The 24,096-nt window shown below is 38.3% G+C and overlaps 1 protein-coding gene across 1 annotated transcript in view; it reads right to left on the bottom strand.

The window, feature by feature from the left end:
* The window catches only part of TRAPPC10 (trafficking protein particle complex 10), a 130,319-nt gene that overhangs the window by 85,444 nt on the left and 20,779 nt on the right, over positions 1–24,096 (bottom strand). Inside the window, exon 2 of the mRNA XM_006893947.1 lies at positions 3,962–4,043. Within this exon, the coding sequence (XP_006894009.1) occupies positions 3,962–4,043 (82 nt within the window). The remainder of the gene's footprint in view (positions 1–3,961; positions 4,044–24,096) is intronic.

Raw genomic sequence — 24,096 nt, 5'->3', positions numbered from 1 at the left:
AAAAAAAATCAACTGAACAGTTATGGTTTTGGTTTATACATGCACAGTGTACATTTATCCAAATATTGACTTTAATCAAGAGTCATTCCTAACAAAAGAACAGAATTCTAAGAACAGAATTTCATCTGCAGTGTAGCAATTTCTAAATAAACATAAAGGGAAAAAAAAGAGTATTCCAAAGTCAAAGTGCAATTTTAAGTATTAAAGCTTTTATCTGCACATCTTCTACAACAACCAGAATTAGCTAAGACTGAGAACTGTCTGGAAAGACAAAGGTTTCTGCTTACAGAGCATAAATTAAAGAAAGAGCACAAATCTCCCTTTGTTTTCCTCAACCTAAGACCTATGCCACCAAAAAGAAATCTCTAAATGTTGTTATATGTTGTCGAGTAGCCTATAAATTATAATGATTTTATGTACAAGAGATCTGAACCTTGTCCTATCCTGAGACAATATCACTGTCTCCAACACATCTACCCCCCCCCCCAATATACTTCCTGCGTCAATTCATCTCATCTGGGGTCTTCCTCTCCTACACTGTCCCTTTACCTTTCCAAGTATGATGTCCTTCTCCAAAACCTGATCCCTTCTGGCAACATGTTCAAGACTCTTCAGCAACACAACTTGAAGGCATCGACTCTTCCTCTATCATCCTTAGTCATTGTCCAGCTCTCTGATGCATAGCAAGTAATTGTGAAGACCATGGCCTGGATTAGGTGCACCATAGACTCTAGACTGACAACTGTTGTATTTCAGTACTCTGGAGAGGTCCCTGAAAGCAGATTTTCCCAAAGCAAATTGCAATGCTTTTGATTTCCTGACTGCTTGTGCCAGAATATTGATTGTGGACTTATTAACCCTTTAATTATTTCAAAGAGGATGAAAAGGCTTCTGATCTCATGAATGTTTAAAAATATTTTTTATTTATTGCCGTGTTCCCAAGCTACCACTGTATCATGGCATGAAAAGAAAATATTTAGTGGCACACATAGATTTTTGCAGCCAACATGACTGAAAAGCAACAACAACAACAAAGGGTTGAGGAACAAAACCTCTCAGTACACTAGAGCCTAGCTCAGGGCAAGGAATTGGGAAGATGTGATTTAGTTTTCATTAGTCAACAGCGGTCAGAATACAGAATTCAGGGTTCAAAGACCTTTCCCATCAGGACCTTGAAAAGACTATTCCTTTTTCCTTTTTTTAATTGTTGTATACTGTTGAATTGGATCTGACTGGCAGAAGAGGAGATTGCCCTACACCTTCAGGACTGCAGCACAGCTTCTTGCCACTGGACCACCATGGCTCGATGAGAATACTATTCTTAAATGTTCTATTTTACGATGCATGTTAAATGCTGCTGTTGTTAAGACTATAAACTTAGTCCTCCTTCCTTTTCTGTTTTTGATATAGATGTTTCTTTTGTTTTCTTATTCAAACTGGCATTCAATAGGTTCTTTACTTGTGGGAAAATCTTAACCAATAATTAGTTCTTCCAGGAATGCCTGTTCTCCATTCATCTGTATTCTCTCCTTCCAAAACCCCTACTAGACAGGAACTTCTAGATTATTCTTCAAGCCTCCACTTTTGTTTTGTCCTTTCTATCTCTGGTCTCAACAATCTTCCAACACACTAATGTGTTTTCCAGCTATACAGCTATTCATTATATATTATAAAGTTTCTGGGTTTGGAGTTTTGTGTGGGTTTGTCGGTGTTTGTTTTTGGTTTTTGGCTTTGTTTTGTTTTTTTAATTTTCCAATATCCAAATAATTATTTCTATTACAGACTTTAAAATGTTATACAGCAGTACAAAGTTTTTAAACACATACATATATCACAATAGCACCTGTCTATCCCATCATTCTCTACCCTCCCTCCCGTGTGTCTTCTGGGGCTGCCATGATCAATTAACATAAATCCAGCACTTAAAATAAGGAGTGTATTCCCTCACAGCCTTAAAGGCCAGAAATCTATAATATAGAGTGCTGGCAGAGCTGTTTCCCTCTGGAAGTTTTGTGAGAACACAATCCAAATCATAACAACCCATCCTCCAACTCTTTGAGTTGGTTCTACTTGTACTGATTTCTGTTCCTAAACCAACTACTGGCCCTTCCTAACATGTCAATCCTAGACGTGGTCTCCAATAGCTACAGTGCAAGATGCTGGCTCAGCTCTCTCTCCATCCCCTTCTCCCTTCATTCTCCTATGTTTACCATGGTTTGTCACTAAGTCTATATTGTTTTTATTTTGTTACTTAATAAAAGGGTCCTTCACTAATGACCCAAGGAATGGATGATGATGATGATGATAGTTTTATAATTTTGTCTCTTAAGAATATGTACCTTCTATCTTTCATCTTCTTTCAGTGTCACTATTTTCATTTTTGCCAAACTCTCTTACAGAATTATATGACACTTGAGTACAAGCCACACACTCAAAGCATCAGATAACCTATAGTTTCTTTTCCCCCAGTAATACTCCTCAGGAGCACAAAGACTACCTGCTCCAATTGAAATGCAGTCCATTTCCAAGGACTGGTAGAGCTTATTCCTCAGTGTCTCTGTAAGAAAGGGGGCAGACTGAGTCTTTTCCCTGAGTCAGTTTATTTCTTCAGAGATAATTCCCTACTCTCTTGCCTGGGAAGCAGAGTCTGACTAGAAAGTGCTTGGATCTGAGATGTACAGAGAAGTAGGGCTCTCATTGTTAGAAATTTAGACTTGCTCCTTGTCACTGCTTCTCAGATGGCATTTCTCTCCACCTTTTGCTGTACCACAGTTGCTTACACACACACATGGGATCAGGGCCCTTACATCTGCCTTCCTCCCCTTCTAACCTCAGTCTCGCCCCAAAAATATCAAGAGCCTGCTGCCTGGCTTCCGGGACCTGCTTCTCAAGGAGCCAGCTCTCTGGGCACACAGCATTAATTTTCTCAGTTCCTTTCTCGTTTCCCTGTCTCCTTCCCTTTCTGTCAGTTCTTTTTTACTGGGAAAAGATAAATGTCTTTTCTAGATCTGCACCATTTCACTATTTTGGGGGGTGTTTGTTAGGCATAACACTCTCTTTAGTTTCAAGCATACACTTTTTTCCCTTTGATCTCTCTCAATGTTTATATAATGCATACTCATTTTAACAACTTTTCCAACTACTCCATTTTCTCAGGTATTAAAATTCTTCTATTGTTGAATCTGTTTTCTTTTTTTCATAGCACTGGGCTTTTTCAGATATTAAAAAATCCTCTGTAAGAAAAATCTGCATTCTACACACTCATTTAGCAAGAACTGGCATTATATGAACATGAAGAATGACATGAAATTGTCTAAATAGCGAAGTTAAAATCTTATTAACTTTAACAAGTCAAAAATCCAGTATTTTTTTATAATATAAAATCTTATATAAATCTTACTACAAATAATATATTAGCAGAAATAAGTTTTCCTACAAAATAACTCAAAGCGAACTATTTTCTCCAAACAAGTTACTAAATAAATAATTACATGTATTACAATAGGGCAACTAGGTAATGGATCTTATTTTTCTATCATTTTCTTTTTTGTTTCTAATTTTAAAATAACACCTTTTTGCCTGCTTTATCATCCTTAAGAGCACAGAGCACAGGCTGGGGAAGCAGATCCTGACAGGCCTGCACATGCCTTTCTTGTCTTTTGCTGTAAGGCTGAATCTGAGAAAGTAAACAGATCCTTTCCAAGGTGCCTCTACATTTTATTATGATGAATCCAAAATGATTCCTATATATGCGGGTCTTTAATTTAAAATATGCTAACTTGTACCTACCATCCCCATTCTTCCTTAAAATAAGCATCATATGTCTAGTAAATACGCCTCTCAAATGTAATGGCATTCAGTCTATTTCTCATGGACCTTAGAATTCAAGCTTTACCTTTGACTTCTTATTACAGTTGCTCAAACACAGGTCTAAAAAGGGAAGGGGCTATGGTGCACCCACCTTCTCCATTCCATTGGTTCTCTTGGGAGCTGCTGGGAAAGCATTGGATAAATAGAGGTGAATAAATTTTGATCTCCAGCACCTGCAGCAAAAATAAAAGAACATTTTTAGTTAAAGAGGCAAGATGGTCCCTAAAATTTATTTAATTTTATTTTCTATGCAATTCTATATTCAAATAAATGACATTACAAAACAAGATTTTTGTGTAATTTTAAATAATTAATCTCACAAAGCCTGCATCATGTACAGCCTAACTGACCCTCCTGGCACCTCATCAAATGGGTCAATTACCCTCAGGAAGAAGAAGATGAGGCTCAAAATTGGTGAGTAACCAGAAACAGATCTAGCTCAAGTCAATCTAGCTATGCTTCCAGGGCCTGCCAAACTGTCTTTACAAAGACCAAACCCAAAAAAAATGTAGAAAAGGAGACCTGGAAAAGTGAACAAGAAATTTTTTTTTCATCAAAATAAATTCTATTTTCACCCAAATATACATAGGAGTTTAAATGTAGACGACACTTCCTGTGTGCACGCACACTGTACAGGTGCCCACATGCATTCTCTACTCCCCATGGAACCATGTCCTGGGATTGAAAGGAAGATATGACTGTCTCATAGATGAGGAAGATGAGCTGTGAGATTACTAAGTTGTGACAGGTGTGTGCTCTACCAGCCCAGGTGGGTCTATGACTATTAATTCAACAACTCTGTCCTAATTGTAATGTTTATTTTTCATAAAATGATAGTATTGTTGTCATGTACCACTGGGTTGAAATCAACCCATAACTGACTCTTCAGGAGTTTTCAAAGGCAGTAAATAGCTCAGGAGGAGACTGCCTGTCTTTCCGCATTGCTGATGTCGGATGGATCCTGGCTGAAAGGAGAGAACATCAGAAGATTGTCTATTTGTGCTTTATTGACAATCCAAAGGCATATGACCGTGTGGATCATAACAAATTATGCCTACCATTGAGAAGAATGGGAATCCCAGAACACTTCATTGTGCTCATGTGAAAACCTTCATCAACACCAAGAGGCTGTTGTGCGAACAGACAAGAGAACAGTACATTGTTTAAAATTAAGAAAGGTTGCAGGAGAAGGTTGTGTCCTCTCTCCATACCTATTCAATCTGTATGCTGAGCAAATCTTTCAACAAGCTGGGTCTCTATGAAGAAGAATGTGGCATCAGAATAGAAGGAAGATTAATCAGCAACCTGCATTATACTGATGACACAGCTCTGCTTGCAGTGAGGAAAGTGAAGAAAACTTGGAACACTTGTTACTTGCTGAAGGAAGATCAAAAGTTACAGCCTTCACAGGAAATCCAGATCAAATAGCAAATCTAAGCCCAAGTCTGATCGGGGCTCTCATTCTCGCTCGCGAAGTAGATCTAAAGGTGCTTATGGGAAGTCTCGAAGCAGATCCCGTTCTCGCTCACAGTCTCCCAAGGAAAATGGCAAAGGTGATATCAAGTCAAAATCCAGATCAAGGAGCCAGTCTCGGTCCAAGTCACCCCTCCCTCCTCCAGCCTCCAAGGCTCATTCCGCCTCCCCTCCACCAAAAAGAGCTGCATCAAGATCCCATTCTCGATCTCGCTCCAAGTCACGGTCAAGGTTCAGGTCGAGTTCCAGAGATTAACCCCGAACTCTTCCCTCCTTTGCACACTATTTACGAACACTTTCCTACTCTCCTAGGCAGTTACTCTCTCTTTGTACTTGGCCTCTTCTACAAGAGAAATTACCTGAAACTGGTACACCGAGATTTGATTTGTGGCCAAATTTTGAAAAACATGAGGTTCTAAAGAAATGGTGGCATGAAGTGAAACACCCAGTCCCCTCTTTGTAGAATTAAGATAACTTTGATTTTCTAGCTTTGAGCTAAAATACCTTTTGTAAAGATTAAGCTCACTTAGATTTTTTTTTTTTAGTATTCAGCAGCATATGCTGCAGAAGTTTTGTGGTTTTTTTTTTTAATTTGTTTGCTTACTTTTAAATTAACTGTTTTAAGCTTTGAATACTTAAGGCTTTAGAGGGAGAACCCAATTTCCAATTATGTTGGCTTTTTATAAAGCTAGAGTTATGTAAGATTTGAATAAAAGTTTGCTACCGACATGATTGCCTTACTGAATAAGTCAGTATCAAATTCCTGTAATATGAATACCTGCTACTAACTAAGTGTAAAACAAGGCGAGCTTCTGACGAGCAATAAATTATTCAATTTGGATAACAAAAAAAAAAAAGTTACAGCCTTCAATATGGATGGCATCTCAACATCAACAAGACAAAAAACCTCACCACTGGGCCAATAGGCATCATCATGATAGATGGAGAAAAGATTGAAATTGTCAATGAATTTCTCTTAATTGGATCCACAATCAACCACTTGGTACTAGCAGTCAGAAGATCAGGAGACCTACTGCACTGGGAAAGTCTACTGTCAGGGACTGCCTCCAAATTACTGAAGAGCTACAATGTCAGTCTGAAGACTAAGGTATACCTAATTCAGGCTTCAGGCCAAGGTCTTTTCCATCACTTGCTATGCATCTAAGCGCTGGACAATGAATAAGGATGACAGAAGAATTGATGCCTTTGAGTTGTGGTGCTGGAGAAGAGTGCTAAATACCCCAAATACCTTAAGGACTGCCAAAAGAAAAAACAGGTATGTCTTGGAGATAATGCAGTGGAATTCTCCTTGGATGCAAATATGACAAAGCTTCACCACATACACTTTCAGCATGTTGTTAGGAGGACTACTCCTCAGAAAGGTACATCATTCTTCAGCAACAGAAAGGCAGAGAGACACTGAACCAGACGGACTGACACAGTGACTGCTGCAATGTGCTTGAATATGTCAGAGATGATGAGGATGGCACAGCATAGTGCAAGGTTAGGTCTGCTGTTCATGGGGTCCCTGAGTTGTACTCGACTGGACAACACCTAACAACAACAAACCACCACAAGATCTTCCTAATAGTATAATACATTATCCTAAAAGCTAACAGAGAAGTTTTTAATACAGACTGCTAAAGTTGTATACTCAGAAGATCTTCATGGTTGAAACAAAATCATTTTCCAGATGGCATTTATACTGATCTTAAGAAAGCACTGGAAACTGATGCGGCTATTAATACATTTGGTTGTTCTACTATCATATACCTAAGGGGAAAAAACCTCACAAGAACTATATTAACGAGGTCAATTGATTGCTGAAAGTAATGGATTTCTGGTCCATATGAGCTGAAGGTCAAAGAGACAGGATAGTCTGGTAAGAATTCTGTGCACCACTGGGTTCAAGTCTCACCTTCACCCTTAATGAGACTATTTAACACTCCTGTGCCTCACTTTGGAAAAGGGGAAATAAAAATTTCTATTTAACAGGGTTCTGGTGAAGACTGAGTTAACCCACATAAATAATTTTTAACAAAACTTGACGCGTAGTTATCATTAGATGCTGTCGAGTATGATTCATAGCAAACCTAGAAAAAACAGTCTAAACCCTGTCCTATCCTGTGCCATCATCTGACACACTTGAGACCACGGCTGTAGTCATTATGTTAAATATATATTGTTGAGGATCCTCCTTTCACTAACCCTTCACCTCTCCAAGCATTATGTCTCTTTTAAGAGAACAGCCACTCCTAACAACATTCCCAATGTATGTGAAACTAAGCCTTGCCATCCTTGCTTCCAAAGGGCACTCTGGCTGCACCTTCTACAAGATATAACTGTTTTTCCTGCGGTCCAGGGGATATTCAGCACTCTTCTCCAACACCACAATTCAAAGGCACCAATTTTTCTTCTGTCATCCTTACTCACTGTTAAGCTCTTAGATGCATAGCAAGTGATGGAAAATATTATGGTATGAAACAGGCACACCTTATTCTTCAAAGTGCCATCATTGCTCCTGAGTAATTTTGAGTGGTCTCTGACAGCTGACTTTCCCCACGCAATAGATCTCCTAATCTCCTGACTGCTAGTACTAAAGGTGTTGATTGTGGATCCAAGTTAAGATGAAATCACTGACAATTTGAATCTTTTTCTCCATTTATCAAAATGTTGCTTAGCAGTCCAATGGTGAGGATTTTGGTCTCATTGATTTTGAGATGTAATCCATACTGAAGCTGTAACCTTTGATTTTCTGTAGCAAGCATTTCAAGTTCTCCTCACTTTCAGCAGGCAAGATTGTGTCATCTGCATAATGCAGGCTGTTGATCAATCTTCCTCCTATCCTAATCCTAGAGTTCAGCTTCTTGAATGATTTGCTCATGCATACAGATTAAACAGGTATGAAGAAAGGATACACCTTGACGCACATGAAGGGTTCTCTTGCTCTGTTCACACAACAGCTTTTTTGGTCTATGTATAGTTTCATATGAACATAATTTAAGTGTTCTGGGGTTCCATTCTTCTCAATATTACCCACAATTTGTTATGACAGATACAGTTATGCCTTTGCATAAAGGCCAAAAAACCCCAAAAACCCACAAATAGACATGTTTTTAGTATTCTTTGTTTTCAGCCAGGATCCATCTGACATCTGCAATATCCCTGACACCACAATCTCTTCTAAACCTAGCCTGAAGTTTAGGCAGTTCTCTCTCAAATATACTATTTCTAGACCCTTTTTATGATCTTCAGCAATATTTTGTTGGCATGTGTTGGATCACCTTTCTTGAGAATGGGAACAAATAAGGATATTTTCCAGTCAGTCAAACAAGCAGCGGTCCTCCAAATTTCCTGGCATAGACGGGAGCATGTCCAGGGATGCATCTGTCGGCTACCACATGCCAATTGGTATCCCATCAATTCCTGGGGGCCTTATTTTTTTGCCAGTGCCTTCAGTATAGTTTAAACTTCATCCTTCACTGGCTCTTGTTCATATGGTACTTTCTGAAATTTTCCAATGCCAACTAATTGAATTTGTATAATGACTTTGTGTATTCCTTCCATCTTCTTTTGAAGCTTTCTAGTTCATCTAAGATTTTGCCCATAATATTTTTTAGTACTGCAAACTGAAGCTTGAATTTATTTTTTTGGTCTTTCAACTTTAGAAATCACAAGTGAGTTCTTCCCTTTTTACTATTCAACTCCAGTCCCTTGCACATTCCATTGTAAATTTTGTCTTCTAGAGCTACCCTTTGGAATTTCTGCACAGTAATCTCTATTAAGTATAACTTACATTTTATCTTTAGCTAAAAACAATTTTTTTATGCTTTATCACTTCTCATCTTGTTCATTCACTTGGTAGTTACTGATGTTATTAAGGAAGAAAACTGAACTACCTATTTCCATTACCTAAGTAAAAGGTTCTTAAAACCTGCCGGAGGGTCAGCTATAGGCCAGTTCTAACTCAAAGGTACACAATAACAAGTAAAAGGCTCCACAATGAATATATAAATCACTACTCTTTGCTAAATAAAAATGAGGGCAACTACAAATAATCTCCTCCACTTGACTTTCAAATAACACCATGACATGGTTCTTGCAATAAAGTCAAACTCACTGCCATTAACTCAGTGACCCTCCTTTGGCTTTCCAGGGCTGTAAATCACAACAGGCAGGTGCTACCCTTATTTCTCAAAACAGAGTGACTCAAAGGCTTCAAGCTGTGATTTGAACAACACCCTATGGATTATGTGACAAGACCTCTCTCCTTGCAATAAAGTCTCATGTAAAGGCACAGATGTACACAAAGTAAAAACAGAAATGCTGCCCCAACCTAATGCCAAGCCATCTCCTACAGGAAACCTGGCCAATACATGCTTGTCTAAATGGAGACTATAACAGGAACCACTGCTTATACTCCAGCAGGCAATAAATCTCTAATCCGTGTCCTCATTTCATGTTTAAGGATTGTTAGCTAATCAGCACATCTGCTGAGGGCAAGGGGGCATTCTATGTTTTCACTGGAGACTCAACTTATGGAGACCAAATTGTTCAAACCCAATGAAATGCCAAACTGACTCGGCAAGAATATGAAGGGGGGAAAAACAAAACCACTGTGGTCTTCTGAGAACAAATAGATATTACCAGTTGTAAGACTCTTAAATCTTCACACCAAGTATTAGGAAAATCAGAGATGCCTTTGAAGATGGGCACGAGAGAAAAAGAGCTTAGGAGTAAAACCGTAAAAGAAATAAGTCTAAATTCACATTAATATATAATTAAATGACATGTATAGCGTTTTCTGAAACAGTCCAACTATTAAGTTAAGAAAAAGAAATTAGTGCCTCTAGGTCTGAACTGGAAGTGTAGAATACAGACTATCAAAGTTATCCTATGAGCAACAGTGATATAAGAAAATAAAAAAAAAATCCATCCGTCTTTTAAAAGATACTAGGCAAAAATGAGGCTTAAAACAGATGCACCCATGTTGACATAACCCTATTCAGAAAATTGCTGTGTTATTTTCCTAACTCAAGAGGCTATTAAAAGAGTCAACTAAGACCATTTATCTCAACAACTAAGATTTCTATTTTTGGTAGGGGAAAAGAGATGCATAAAACTAGTAAGCATAATGAAAAGTATAACCTCCCTTAGAGAAATCAATCTCTCTCCTCTCTCTCTCTCGAGAGAGAGAGAGAGAGAGAGAGAGAGAGAGAGAGGCACGCAGGCAGGCACACACAGCCCAATTCTCTAACACTAACAAGAGAAGCACATGAGGGATATGAGTATGTGGGGAGTCAGACAAGCACAAAGAGGCCCACTGATGGTTTACTTAAAACTGAGTGTATCCCATACCACCAATCATGAAGGCCCAGAATGGGTCACTTTGTCAGTTAAGAAGTAGGCAGAAGGGATTACTGAGGCAGAAGGGATTACTGAGGAGCAGTAGGAAGGACAGTGTGAAGAAAACTTCCAGGACAACTGCCTGTCTGTGAAGAGGACTGTGGAGGTGGGAATATGGAGGTGCTGCCCAGAAATGCTGAGCCTCCTCATCAGCAGGCAGACAATGAGCCTCACATGAGCAAAGCCCAGCTCCAAGAATCATCCAGAAAGACAGATCAGGACCTGGACTACTAGTCACTGAATCAATTTGTTGTCTTCTTATTTGTGTCAGTTGCATTTTCTACTACATGATGTCAAATAACTGACAGGAGTTCCATTTCCTGATTATATTGCTGCATTCACTAAGATTTTAAAAAGTATATATACATGCAAATTTGGAAAAATCTGCTAAAAGCAAGTATAAACTACATGTAGGAAAAAAAGAATTAAACAAATGTAGTGATTTAAGCATAATTAAGTCACAACTCAACAAATTAAATATTAATTAAAAATTTTTAAATAAATTTGGAATTCCATTATAAAGTTGTAACTTACACTAAACATTAAAAAGACACTTGTTCAAAACAACTATGAGATATCATCTCACCCCAATAAAAATTATCAAAATTTAACAGAACAGCAAGCAACAAATACTGGTGAGGTTGTGGAGAAACTGGAACCCTTATACACTATTGGTGGGAGTGTAAAATGGTGCAACCCCTGTGGAAAGCAGTATGGCGCTTTCTCAAAAAGTTGCAAATAGAGATACCATTTGACCCAGCAATTCCACTACTGGGAATATACCCCAAAGAGACCATAACTGACATCCAAGCAAATATATGCACACCCATGTGTACTGCAGCTTTGTTCACAACAGCAAAGAGTTGGAAACAACCTAAGTGCCCATCAACAAATGAATGGATAGAGAAGCTATCCAATGGAATACCATGCTGCACTGAAAAACAAAGAACTCATGAAATAGTATACAAAATGGGTGACCCTGGAGGACATTATGCTGAGTGAAATATCTCAGTCACAAAATATCTCAGTCACTACTGCATAGTGCCACTGTTGTAAAACGGGACTGACATCGAGGTTGAGGAGAGACTGAGAAAGAGGATAAATAATGTATGCTACATTGAACTAGATGAGAGAATGGTTGAAAGGGGATATATGATTCGGTATTATTGTCATGACAGGAGTCCAGAATGAAGGCTGCACAGTGGAGCAGACTTGGGGGGGAGGACTGTGTAACAGTGAAAGAATTTTTCTTTTACTCTTCAAAGAGAAGAGCAAATTGGGTAGGAGGGGTGGGCAGGGAGAAAAGTACAATAATGAATTAATGGAAAGCCAAAGTCTCTGTAAACTTTCATCAAAATTAATTTAAAAAAAAAGACACTTGTTGCTGTGTATCATAAAGTCAGAACTGACCCATCATTGACCCTCCTCTGGGTTTTCAGAGTCAGTTAATCACATGGGAGGAGTTTGCCCATCCTCCCAAGGAGGAGCTGGTGTATTCAAAACCTGTGCCTCTGGGATTACAGTGCAGCTTCTTCCCACTCAGGCCACCAGTGATCCAAAAAAGACAATACCATGTCTATTTCCAAACTAACATGTTTATAACACTAACATGTCCATTCACTATTTACAAGGTAACTAAAGTTATTTAAATGTAACTTAGGGTTTAAATCACCAACAGTAAGACACTAAAAGCATGGCCATTTTTTTTTAAAGAGGAAGATTTTTTTTATTTTATTTTTTTATTATTTGTGTATGTGTGTACTGTCAAATCGGTTCTGAGAGGTACAGGAGGAGATTGTCCATCCTTCTCCAGCAAAGCATCTGTGGATTCAAACTGTGTACCTCTGGGATTGCAATGCAGCTTCTTGCCACTCGGCCACCAGAGCTCACCAAAACATAACCGTTTCTGAAAACACTCTTAACTTCAAAGATGATAAATATAATTAAAAAATAGGAGTTTGTAGGCTAAATAATCTGGGGTTTTTTTACTCCATCAATAAGATGAAAGTCTGACCAAAACCTAGTAGCACATACAACATAAATCTAATGTGGGCCAAGGCATGGTAAAAACAAGTCTGTGATAAGTCACAAAATGTCAAAACTACATATCTTTTGTTTTATATAGATAATAGGCAAATCACAAACAAGAGTTATTCCTAAATCTATCTTTAAACAAGAGTTATTCCTAAATCTATCTTTAAATTAAATCTGTATATAAACTGGAATACTTTGGTAGTTTGTATCTAACATCAGGCAATTATTTGTCTTAGTAAATAGTGTACCTTTCAAGACAAAAAAAATTAAACATTTCCAGCTATGCTAACCATCTTGAACATAAAAATACAGTAGTAATGTTTTGATACACATAGCAAAGTAGCTCCCCTAAATGATCATGAACTAATGTATATATTTTTAATTTTTAATATCATAAGACTTAAAGAGTACCTAACTATGGATTGTCCTTAAATCCAGGAACTTCTATACATCAGGTTTTTTTACTCTCCTTCTACTGATAGAGCACAGGAAAAGTAATCATTTTGGGCATGAAACTTTTTCTTTCAGAGTCTGTAAGAAATGACTGCAAAGTCACCAAGCTAGTGTCAAAACATTTTTAAAATACTTGAGTCACAAAAGCCATCATCAGCCAGAATCAAACTGCGATTAAGTTGATACCTAAAAGAACAGAAAATTCCAGGCTTTTCTGCTTTGTGTGAAACTGCCCCAACTAGACAGGCAAACTACAATGCTACAGATGCAAATAATTATCTATACCAAACCAAACCAAACCAAACCCTCAACAGTAGATTTGAGGGATAAGAGAATAGGGCTGTTCACTTTCTGAATTAAAAGATCAAATAATGTCTAAACTAAAATAAAGTTATGTATTACTAAAACAAACTTGTTTCCGTTTAAAAGCTTCAAGTATGTTCTTGGTAATGTTCTCGGCAATGATTTAAGGAACTGATAATAACATAAGACTTCTTTTGGAATTTCATAGTCCACAGAAGTAAGCATAAATTTACTAAGCATAAATGTGGTTTAGATGCTCGAGCTACTGTGCCTTAAAGAAAGTAAAGGTTTTGAATGGAAATACTTTTTGCCTCTAACCTAGAAGGATACAGAGTTTTCACACTTTTGTAATCACTTCTTGTGATTTTTGTGCATTTTTTTCCTGAAACAATTTAAGAACACTTAAAAAAAAACACTACCTAATAGCTTTGATCCGATTATACAGGATTCTTATTTATAGAGGGTTTAGCACCAGGTGGAAACAAAGAAAGTGACCAGCTAATGGTAAAGTCAATAGGAGGCCACCTGTTTACATGGGTTATGCCCTGCCCTGAGCTCTCTGCAGTCTGAAGAGAAACTGAGATTAAAAAAAAAAGTTCCATAACTGGTTGAGATCAAGCCACTGGTGAATAGTAATGCTCAAGTGAGAACCTAGTGACTGGCCTTGGAGTCACACTTCTAACCACTGTAAGCTATATATTTCCTGATAGTTTATCTCTCTCAGAGGAAGTACAACCAGAGTGCTCCTCAGAGGCAGAGATGGTAAAGCTCCATTTCACAATACGTTTTGGCTTATTGTCAGGACGGGGTAGTCCATGAAAAAATGCATCATGCTGAGTAAGTTAGAAGTTTAGCAATAGAGAGGAAGACCTTCAAGGAGATGAACTAACCTATAAGGGGCTTCACAATGGCAGAGATTGTAGCAATGGCAGAGGACAGGGCAAGGTTCAGACGTGTTGCTCACTGGGTGCCTATTAATTGGAGTGGACTCAACAGCACCTGACAACAACATAACACTTACAAACTAATCTGCACTGGCTTTGCAGACACTGATGGAAAGAAATTACAGGTTTCAGAAAACCTCCAGCGATGGAGTGAATTTCTGTCATCTGCCTTAAGCACCACCAATTCTTAAAACATGTAAAAGCATTAAAGCAAAAGTATTAAAGGATCAGGAAATATACTCATGAAAAAAATGGCAAAGAAAATAAAAATGTTCTCTCAACTCACCGTTACTGCTCAACCCTCCTCAATATCTCATACAATTTAAGTATTTTTATTTTGAGATTTGTGTTGCATAAATGATCTTAATTTTAAAAAAGATCTTAATTTGTTAATACTCAAGTATAAATTTTCTAGTATAACCTTAGTGTGTGTAGACAGTAACCTTTTCTATAAGACTATTTCTCATTTGACTCTAAATCTGTTTGCAAGTTGAGCAGTTTTTTACCCTCTGAACAGGACAGCTGTCTTCAGCTATCTAACGGGCTATGCCAATGCCACAGGGATCTTGGCAGAAATCAAAGAATATCAGAGAAAAGTCTATCTGTGTTTCATTGACTATGCAAAGGCATCTGACTGTGTGGATCACAAAAAAATCATAGCTAACCTTGAAGAAAATGGGGATCCCAGAACACTTGATTGTACTTATACAAAACCTATACTTGGACCAGGAAGCAGTTCTCAGAACAGAGGAGGGAAACACTGCATGGTTCAAAATCAGGAAAGGAGTGTGTCAAGGATGCCTGCATTCATACCTTTTCAATCTGTATGCAGAACAGATCATTTGGGAGGCTGCACTTTAAAAGGAGGAATGTGGCATCAAGATTGGAGGAAGACTCCTCAACAACCTATGATATGCAGGTGGCACAACCTTGCTTGCTGAAACTGAAGACCTGAAGCACTTGCTGCAGAAGGTCAAGGACTATCGTCTTCAATAGGGATTGAAGCTCAACATCAAGAAGACAAAGATTCTCACCACGGGGCCAATTGGCAGCACCATGATGAATGGATTGACGTTAACAATCATAACCTGCTCAGCTCCACAATCAACACTCTTAACACCAGCAGTAAGGAAATCAAAAGATTAATTACGATGGGAAAATGTGCTGTCAGGAACCTCTCCAGAATGCTGAAAAGCAACAATGTCAGTTTAGAGATGAAGATGTACCTAATCCAGGTCATAGTCTTCTCAATAACTTATTATGCTTCAGGGAGCTGGACAATGATTAAGGATGACCGAAGAATCAATCCCTTTGTGTTGTGCAGCTGGAGAAGAGTCATGAGCATACTGTGGACTGCAAAGAAAACAAGTCAGTCTGTCTTGGAGAGGGTGAAATCAAGTTTCTCCTTGGAGGCTAGGAATCTGAAGCTCCATCTCATACTTTGAGCATGTGGGCAGGAGAGACTGGTCCTTAGAGAAGGACTTCATGTTCAGAAGAGCGGAAAGATAGTGCAGGAGAGGAAGACCCCAGATGAGATGGATTGATATCTGAGGCAATGGGGGTTGGTGTGTCAGAATTAGTGAAACTGGCTCAGGACAGAACAGGGTTCAGAGCTGCTGTACATAAGGGTCACTATGGGTCACAGAGGACTAGACAGCACATTATCAACAACAACAACAACTATGAAAATCAACCAGTCGGCTTTGTGCCGTTTAACTCATAATGGCTCCAACCCTGGAAAATCTTTAGTAAAAGACCAAAGACTAGTAAGCTCCAGAGTGAAACCTGAGTATACCGGTCAGCTTTAATACACAGAGCTCCACAGGCATCAAAGACACAGGATGAATTTTAGTGCATTACCATGAACTCTCAATCTGAGAAGGAGTTACTTGCACCTGGAAGTTACAGCTGTTAGGTGTCATGGAGTTGAGTACAACTTATAGCGACCCTGTGAACAATAAATCTGAACCCTGTCCTATCCTCTGCCATCTGCACAATCTTTCACACATTAGAACACACTGCAGCAGTCTTTGTGTCAATCACCTGGTTGAGAGTCTTCCTCTCCTTTGCCGTCCCTCCACTTTCCCAAGCATAATATCTCTCTCCAAGGACTATCATCTCCAAACAACATGTCCAAAGTATGCAAGATGAAGCTTTATCATCTCTGCCTCTAAGGAGCACTCTGGCTGCAGATCTCCAAGACATGTCTTTGTTCTTTTATCTATGGGCTCTCAAAACTGGGTTAGAGGATCTTCTAGTTGGGAAGTATTCTGTAGATTCTTAAGTAATAGTTGGGTGGGTGGATCAGGATTACTATTGTAGTTAGTCACCATCAGCTGTTCCCCTGACTCGTGGTACCCCACGTACAATGAGATCAGACCGCTGTGTTCCATATAGTTTTCCCTAGATAACTAACACTTACTGGCAGTTTAACAGGGTTTGCCTTATGAAAGGCAAGATCACTATCACTATATGACTAGATACTTCTGTCATCACAGGAGTCTAGAGCGAGGGCTACATGGTGGAGGGGACCTGGGGGAGGGTTTGTAAAACAATGAAAGAATCCTTTCTTTTACTTTTCCATAATTTTTGACTCATGTACTTATAACCTGTTAGTCAAATTTGTGTCTTCTAGGTTGCAACACCGCCATGATACATCTTCAAGGATATGAACATGTACGGCCAAGCCTAATCAATAAGAGTGCATCTAAATTCCAAAATCAATCTCCATAATAGTCTATGTGTTTCCTACTGCCAAAGGGGCCCTTTAGAGTAGTGAGAGAAGATCTTCACCCTGAAACCCACAGCGTCCCTTTTCAGCAGGAAGTAGCTAAGAGAATACGCCATCCCCTTTTCCTTATGACTCAGGGTGAAGTCTCTCTCAGGGAGGAGTGATAGGGAATGGCAAAGGACACACCGACGAACTGACTTTGACAAGCACTGAGGCAATTGGACAATTAAAACAGACATTCGGATGGCGGGGAAGAAGAACAAACTGGGGAGGAGGGTGGAGAGAATGGTGCGGCAATGAAGGAGTGAAAGCCCAGAATCCCTGTGAATGTTCATTGAAACTAATAAAATTTAATAATAATAAAAAAAAAAATCACTATCACTGAGCCAGCAGTAATTTCTGGACTAAAACTAGATAATTTCATCTTAAAATATCCCTACCTGGGGGGATAGAGGTGGGCAGGGAGAAAAGTGCAATAATGAATGAATGGAAATCCAAAGTCTCTGCAAATTTTCATTGAAATGAATAATAATTTTAAAAAATGTTAAAAACGATTCTTTTAAAAAAATAAAATATCCCTACCAAGAAAGAGATTGTATTTTTGAACATAATATAAAATATAAAACAACAAAATATATCATACCTAACATTCACTACACAGAAAATGTTATTAAAATACCATGCTGTTATTATATCAAAGGAAAGCTGCAATCCACTATTAAGCAGTCCATTCATATTTTGAAGAATACTATGTTTAATCTAGAGGAGCCCTAAGGGGCTCTGGGGGCCTAGTGGCAAGAAACCACACTGCAATCCCAAAGGCGCACGGTTCAAATGCTCCACTGGAGAAGGAGCAATCTCCTCCTATGCCAATTGGCTCAGATTTGACAGTACACAAGAAAAAAAGGGGGGGAGGGGAGCCCTCACAGGATAGTGCATAATGTACTGGACTGCTAACCAAAAGTCAGACAATTTGAATGCATCAGGTTCTCCAAGGGAGAAAATGGGCAGTCTTCTTCTGCAAAAATTTAGAGCCTTGGAAACCTGATGGAGGGGAGCCATGGGCCAGAATGAAATCTGGGTAGTGAAAATGGATAGTGGCCTTATGTAGAAGAATACATGTGCATGCTTGAGACTAAAGAATTACTTCATTTCTTCTCAATGGTTTTTGGTGGAAGAAATGTTCAAATAGATGATAAAAATGTTCAAAGTCACAAAGCAGGAAGTCATCTAAGCCTGCTCAATAATGTTCAAAACTAAGCAAAAAAGTAAAGCATTTTTGTTATAATTAATGTATAATGCCAATGCAGTAATGAAAATGAAATGATGCCTTTAACTGGTAACTAAGGATCCCCGATGCTTGCCAAAATGTTGGTAGTTCAAATACCACCTACTCTGAGGATGAAGATGGGGCATGCAGCTTCCTTAAATATTTAGAGTACTGGAAACCCAACTGGGAAGTCTACTGTGTACTGTAGGGTAGCCAGGAGTCAGACTGCCACAGTGACTGCAACAATGGGCTTGATTGAGCATAGTGGAAATTGCTGGATAAATTAAGAAGAGGGTTGTTATGTGCTGTGGTCAACTTGATGGCATCTAACAAGAATTCAGAATTTAACTCTTGGCAATAGGATTTAATTGGTAGCTCTCCTATGGAGAAAATGAAGATCAAATACATAGTACAATTCTTCCTATTGGTTCATTCCAGTGTCTCTATGTATGAAAGGCTATGTATATAGGGCAGAGGGTAAAGGTTAATGAAAAAAGAGTAACAGCAAAAAAGAAATCCACATTATGTACATTTCTAAAGTAGAGTGCCAGGTTTGGTCTACTCCCTAAAATTAGTAGACTAGGTCTCATTTCTGTACATAAATATTGTCCTCCTTTTACTAGAGGATATTCATTTGAGAAGCAAAGCAAATGAACACTGAGAGCTTTAATTCCAAAGACCAATTTGAAGAAAAATAAGCCAACAGGCAACATGATGGGAACTACAGCCATTTGTCAGCTGTCACTAATCTGCCTATGCAAAAAAGGCTGAATTTGAAATCACAACTCAGTGCATCCCACTATTTCCTTGCTGGTTTTAATTTTCTTTTCATTCCATCTAGCGTTCCTCCTGACAGTAGCCTCAATCTTTTCTTCTTCAAATCATCATCCATAAGTTGACACACACACTCCCCCTCCTTCTCACCTGTTTTCTCCCTCTTCTAGGATCTGGGATCTAAGTAATAATTACAACCATTGAAGGGAAATTGAGTGCAATCAACAGTCATAGAAACATGAAATAACATATTGCATTGGGCAAATATGCTGCAGAAGATCTCTTTAAAGTGTTCAAAAGCAAAGATATCACTTTGAGGATTAAGATGTGCCTGATAAAGCCATGATATTTTCAATAGTCTCATATATATCCAAAAACTGGACAATAATATGTAAGAACTGATGCCACTGAATTATGGTGTGGGTGAAGAATATCGGAAACACCATGTGCTGTCAGAAACAGGAATAAATTTGTATTGGATGTTCTTTAGAAGTGAGGATGGTAAGACTGTCTCATGTAATTTGGACATAGTAGGAGGACCAGTGTCTGCAGTAAATCATGCTTGATAAGTACAAGAGCCAATAAAAAAAGATGACTCTCAACAACATGAACTGACAGTGTCTCCAAAAAATGGGCAACAGTATTCAGGAATATAGAAATAATTACACTCAGCTTCTTTCACAGTTGTACCTATAGATGCAAAGTGAATGAGCTATGAAGAACTCTAAAGGACTCAAGATGTAAAAGATCGCTTATTACATGCTATCATTCCAGAGACAGAAAGCTGATTGCTGGTAACCTACAGCTAGGAGTGAGAGTGGGTTTAACTGTAATAAGTGCAAGAGACCCCTATGAAGTTATGAGAATGTCTGCAAACTTGTGGCAACAGTGCACAATATAAAAAAGTTTAGAGTCAAAGAATTGAAATCTTACAATTAATTTTGTTTGTGTGTATTTTCACACATATATTCAGCGAAGCTATTTAAAAATAATTACAATATAGTTTTCCAATCATAAAGTTAGGAAAAATTTAAAAATATTAATCCTATCTCATTTAGGAGAACACAATTTGGTAAAATTATAGGTCTAGTTATTGTCTATTATAACTATGTAACAAAATAGACACCTCTGGTGGCCTACTGGTAAGGAATTGTGCTGCTAACCCACAGATGAGCAATTTAAATTCACAAGCTCTTCCATGGGAGAAAGATGGGTAATCTCTTCCTATGCCATTTACAGCCTCTCAAAACTTGCTAAAGGGTCAACTATGAGTCCTCTCCTACTTGATGGTACATAACAACAACTATATATCATTCTAACTTGGCAGGGTTTTATGCTATAGAGCAATAGGGAAACAACTTTCAAAATGTAAAATGCCCCCACCTTTTGACTTCGCAAATCCACTTCTAGACTCTACTTTTTATAATAGAAATGCATTGATTTTACTTATGAATTTTAAATGCTGCCAAATGGTCCAGTTGTGAGAATCTTTGTCTTCTTGATGTTGAGCTTCAATCCCTAATGAAGACTATAGTCCTTGACCTTCTGCACTAAGCACTTCAGGTCTTCTTCAGTTTCAGCAAGCAATGTAGGTTTGATGAGTCTTCCACTAATCCCAATGCCCACTTGTCCTTATAAAGCCAAGTTTCTCGAATGATCTGTTCTGCATATAGATTGAAACAGGATGGAGACAGGATGTATTCCTGATGCATTCCTTTCCTGCAGTGTTTTTAGCTCTGTTCTGACGACTGCCTCCTGGTCTAAGTACAGGTTTCATATAAGCACAATCAAGTGTTCTGGGATTCCCATTTCCTCAAGGTTAGTCAAAATTTGTTATATTCACATAAGCCGTAGCATACCAGTTAGCTTAACATCTTTCAATGGATTCACACATTTTTCTTGATTAAAAAGCTTAAAGAATGTTCTAGTTGATTAACTAACTGCCTCTGAAAACTCCCTGGAAGGTCAGCACACAAAAACAACAGTAATCCTGTTTTAAAAAAAAGTAAATATATAGCAATTTGCCTTACAACAAGTTGGATGGATCTGGATTCAAATTCTTCAAGCACGTTCTACAAAACTGTCTTAGTATGATAAAAACATGTACTTAAAGTAATTTTTACCATCAAGTTTTTTCATGGTTGGAAACACTAAAAGAGATATAACACAATTTTTTGCTCAGAGAAATGCTCATTAAGTTAAGTGAATCCACATATGTTTAGTAAGCATGTACTATGCACCTCTAGGTACCAGGGGCAAAGCAGTGAGCAAAACAGATGAGGTTTCTGCAACTATGACTTTTACATTCTATTCTATCAGCAGCATGGGTTGGGATGGAGATAATAAATAAAGAAAACACAAGTATTTAAGTTAGAGGGGGCTGGACAAAAAGAAGAGTTAACTGGATCTCAAACAATGATCTGGGATATGGGAGGAAGTCAGAGGATTTGAGATAGGTGGCATTATAAAAGGAGGGGATGTCATTCACCATGGAAATGCGAAGGGGGCGGTCACAAAGGGAATAACACAAAAAGTAAGGTTCAAAGTAGCCAGTGTTCAAAGGCAAGGAAAAAAAAGTCCATCTTTGAGTGTCCTGTGGCCCACTCAAGTCTCGGTGAGAATTATCTTTAGAGAAGGGTGCAACATTAGGAAGTCTGAGCAGAGGAATTTTTTTTAAAGATTCTTTTGAAGATCATCTTATCTCCATAAATAATACACTTCAGAGCAGGGCACCCAGCTGGGAGGCTTCTGTCGTGGTCCTAGGGGGCTTAAATAAAGGGGAGTGGTTCATTTTGAGATGTATTTCAAAAGTAATTAAAACAATATTTGCTGGTGAAATGACCAGATCATCAGAGAGTGAGAAAAACTGGAGAGTCTAGAATGTCTCTAAGCCAAATAAATGGAAAAATGTTCCATGTTCATGGATAGGGAGACTCAATATTGTGGAAATGACAAACCTACCAAAAGCAATCTTCATGTTCAATGCAATACAAATAAAGACACCAAATTAGTTTTTCAAGGAGCTCAAAAGGGAAATTGTCAAGTTTATTTGAAGAGGAAAGAGACCCCACCCCACCTCCAAAAAAGTCAAGCACTTCTGAAGAAAAAAACAAAAATTAAATGGGAGGTACAGAATTCCCTGACCTCCAAACCTATTATTATAACGTTAATAACCAAAACAGCATGGTACTTTTACAAAGAAAGGCACACAGACCAATGGAACAGAACTGAGAAGCCAGAAATGGACCCTTCTATCTATGGTCAACTGATATTCGACAAGAAAATACAAACCTATCACATGGGGAAATGACAACCTCTTCAACAAATGGTACTGGCAAAACTGGACTGTTAGCTTCACAAAACCGAAACAAGATCCACATCTTACACTATACACAAAAATCAACTCAAGGTGGATCAGGGACCTCGGAGTAAAGCCCAAAACCATAACGTTCATCAGAGACAAACTGGGATCAAGCTTAGATGGCCTAGTCTACGGTATAGAAACTGCCAAATACAGCCAAAAATGCAGTCTAGAGAAGATAGAAACTGATGAATGGGACCTGCTAAAGGTTAAATCCCTGCACAAACTGGGATCAAGCTTAGACGGCCTAATCGGTATCAAAAGTCTGCCAAGTACAGCCAGAAATGCACAATGTGGAGAGGATAAAATTGATGAATGGGACCTTCTAAAGATTATATCCCTGTGCGCATCAAAACCTTTTTCCAACAGAGTGAAAAGAAAACCTACTGAATGGGAAAAAAATTTGCAATACCATTTCAGACAAGGATCTTATATCAAAAGTTTATAGGGCTTCCACAAGAAAAAGACTGATAACAATTACAAAATGGGCAAAAGACATGGAAAAACTTTTCACAAAGGAAGATATTCGGATGACCAACCGACACATGAAGAAATGCTTGAAATCACTGGCAATAAGAGAGATGCAAATCAAAACCACAATGAGATATCATCTCATCTCAACAGCAGTGGCAAAGTTTAACAGGACAGCAAGTAATAAATGTTGGAGAGGATGTGGACAGACGCAACCTCTTATACACTGTTGGTGGGACTGTAAAATAGTACAATCACTGTGGAAGGTAGTATGATGTTTCCTCAAAAAGCTGAACACAGAAATTCCATATGGCCCAGCTAGTCCACTGCTTTGGAATATAACCTAAGAAAATTAGAACTGAGGCATAAATGGAGATTAGTACACCAACATTCATAGCAGTCTTATCCACCATAACAAGAACATAGAGACAGTCCAAATGTCCACCCAACAATCGAATGGATTAAGAAATTATGATACATTCATACAATAGAATACTGTGCAGCACGCAGGAGTAATGATTTTCAACATCACTACCTAACTTAGGAGGGACAGGAGAACACTATGCTAAGTAAATTAATTCAGTCCCATAAGGACAAATACAATACTGTATAAGACTATTATTGCAGAAATAGAAAGATAACAAGTAAAACGTGTATAAGGATCCAAGAGGGGGAAAGTGGGTGCAGAGAGGTGAAGATGGTTGGGGGGAGGGGTGGTGTTAATCATAAGGCTCCACAACTTGATGGGTGAAAGAAGGGGTGGGTAAAGGAAATGGGAAAGATCCAGTGTGAAAAACAATGTATACGAACTTCATAAGTAAACCAATATAAAAAAATTTTTTTTAAAAAAGAATGTCTCTAAGGACATGGATGTTTAAGTTAGAAACCAAATATTTAAATATAAAAATGCTGAGTATATATTTAAACTGATGCTTAAGAGCAGTTGTCGAGGAACAATTTGATCAGGTTAGAAGGAAAGAAGAAAACTGACGCAGCGCGAGGGCGA

This window comes from Elephantulus edwardii, unplaced genomic scaffold, assembly GCF_000299155.1.
Source record: "Elephantulus edwardii isolate Elephantulus edwardi_28Jun2011 unplaced genomic scaffold, EleEdw1.0 scaffold00133, whole genome shotgun sequence".
Classification (NCBI taxonomy): domain Eukaryota; kingdom Metazoa; phylum Chordata; class Mammalia; order Macroscelidea; family Macroscelididae; genus Elephantulus; species Elephantulus edwardii.
Note: the sequence above shows the minus strand (reverse complement) of the source record. Positions and strands in the feature narration are given on the sequence as shown.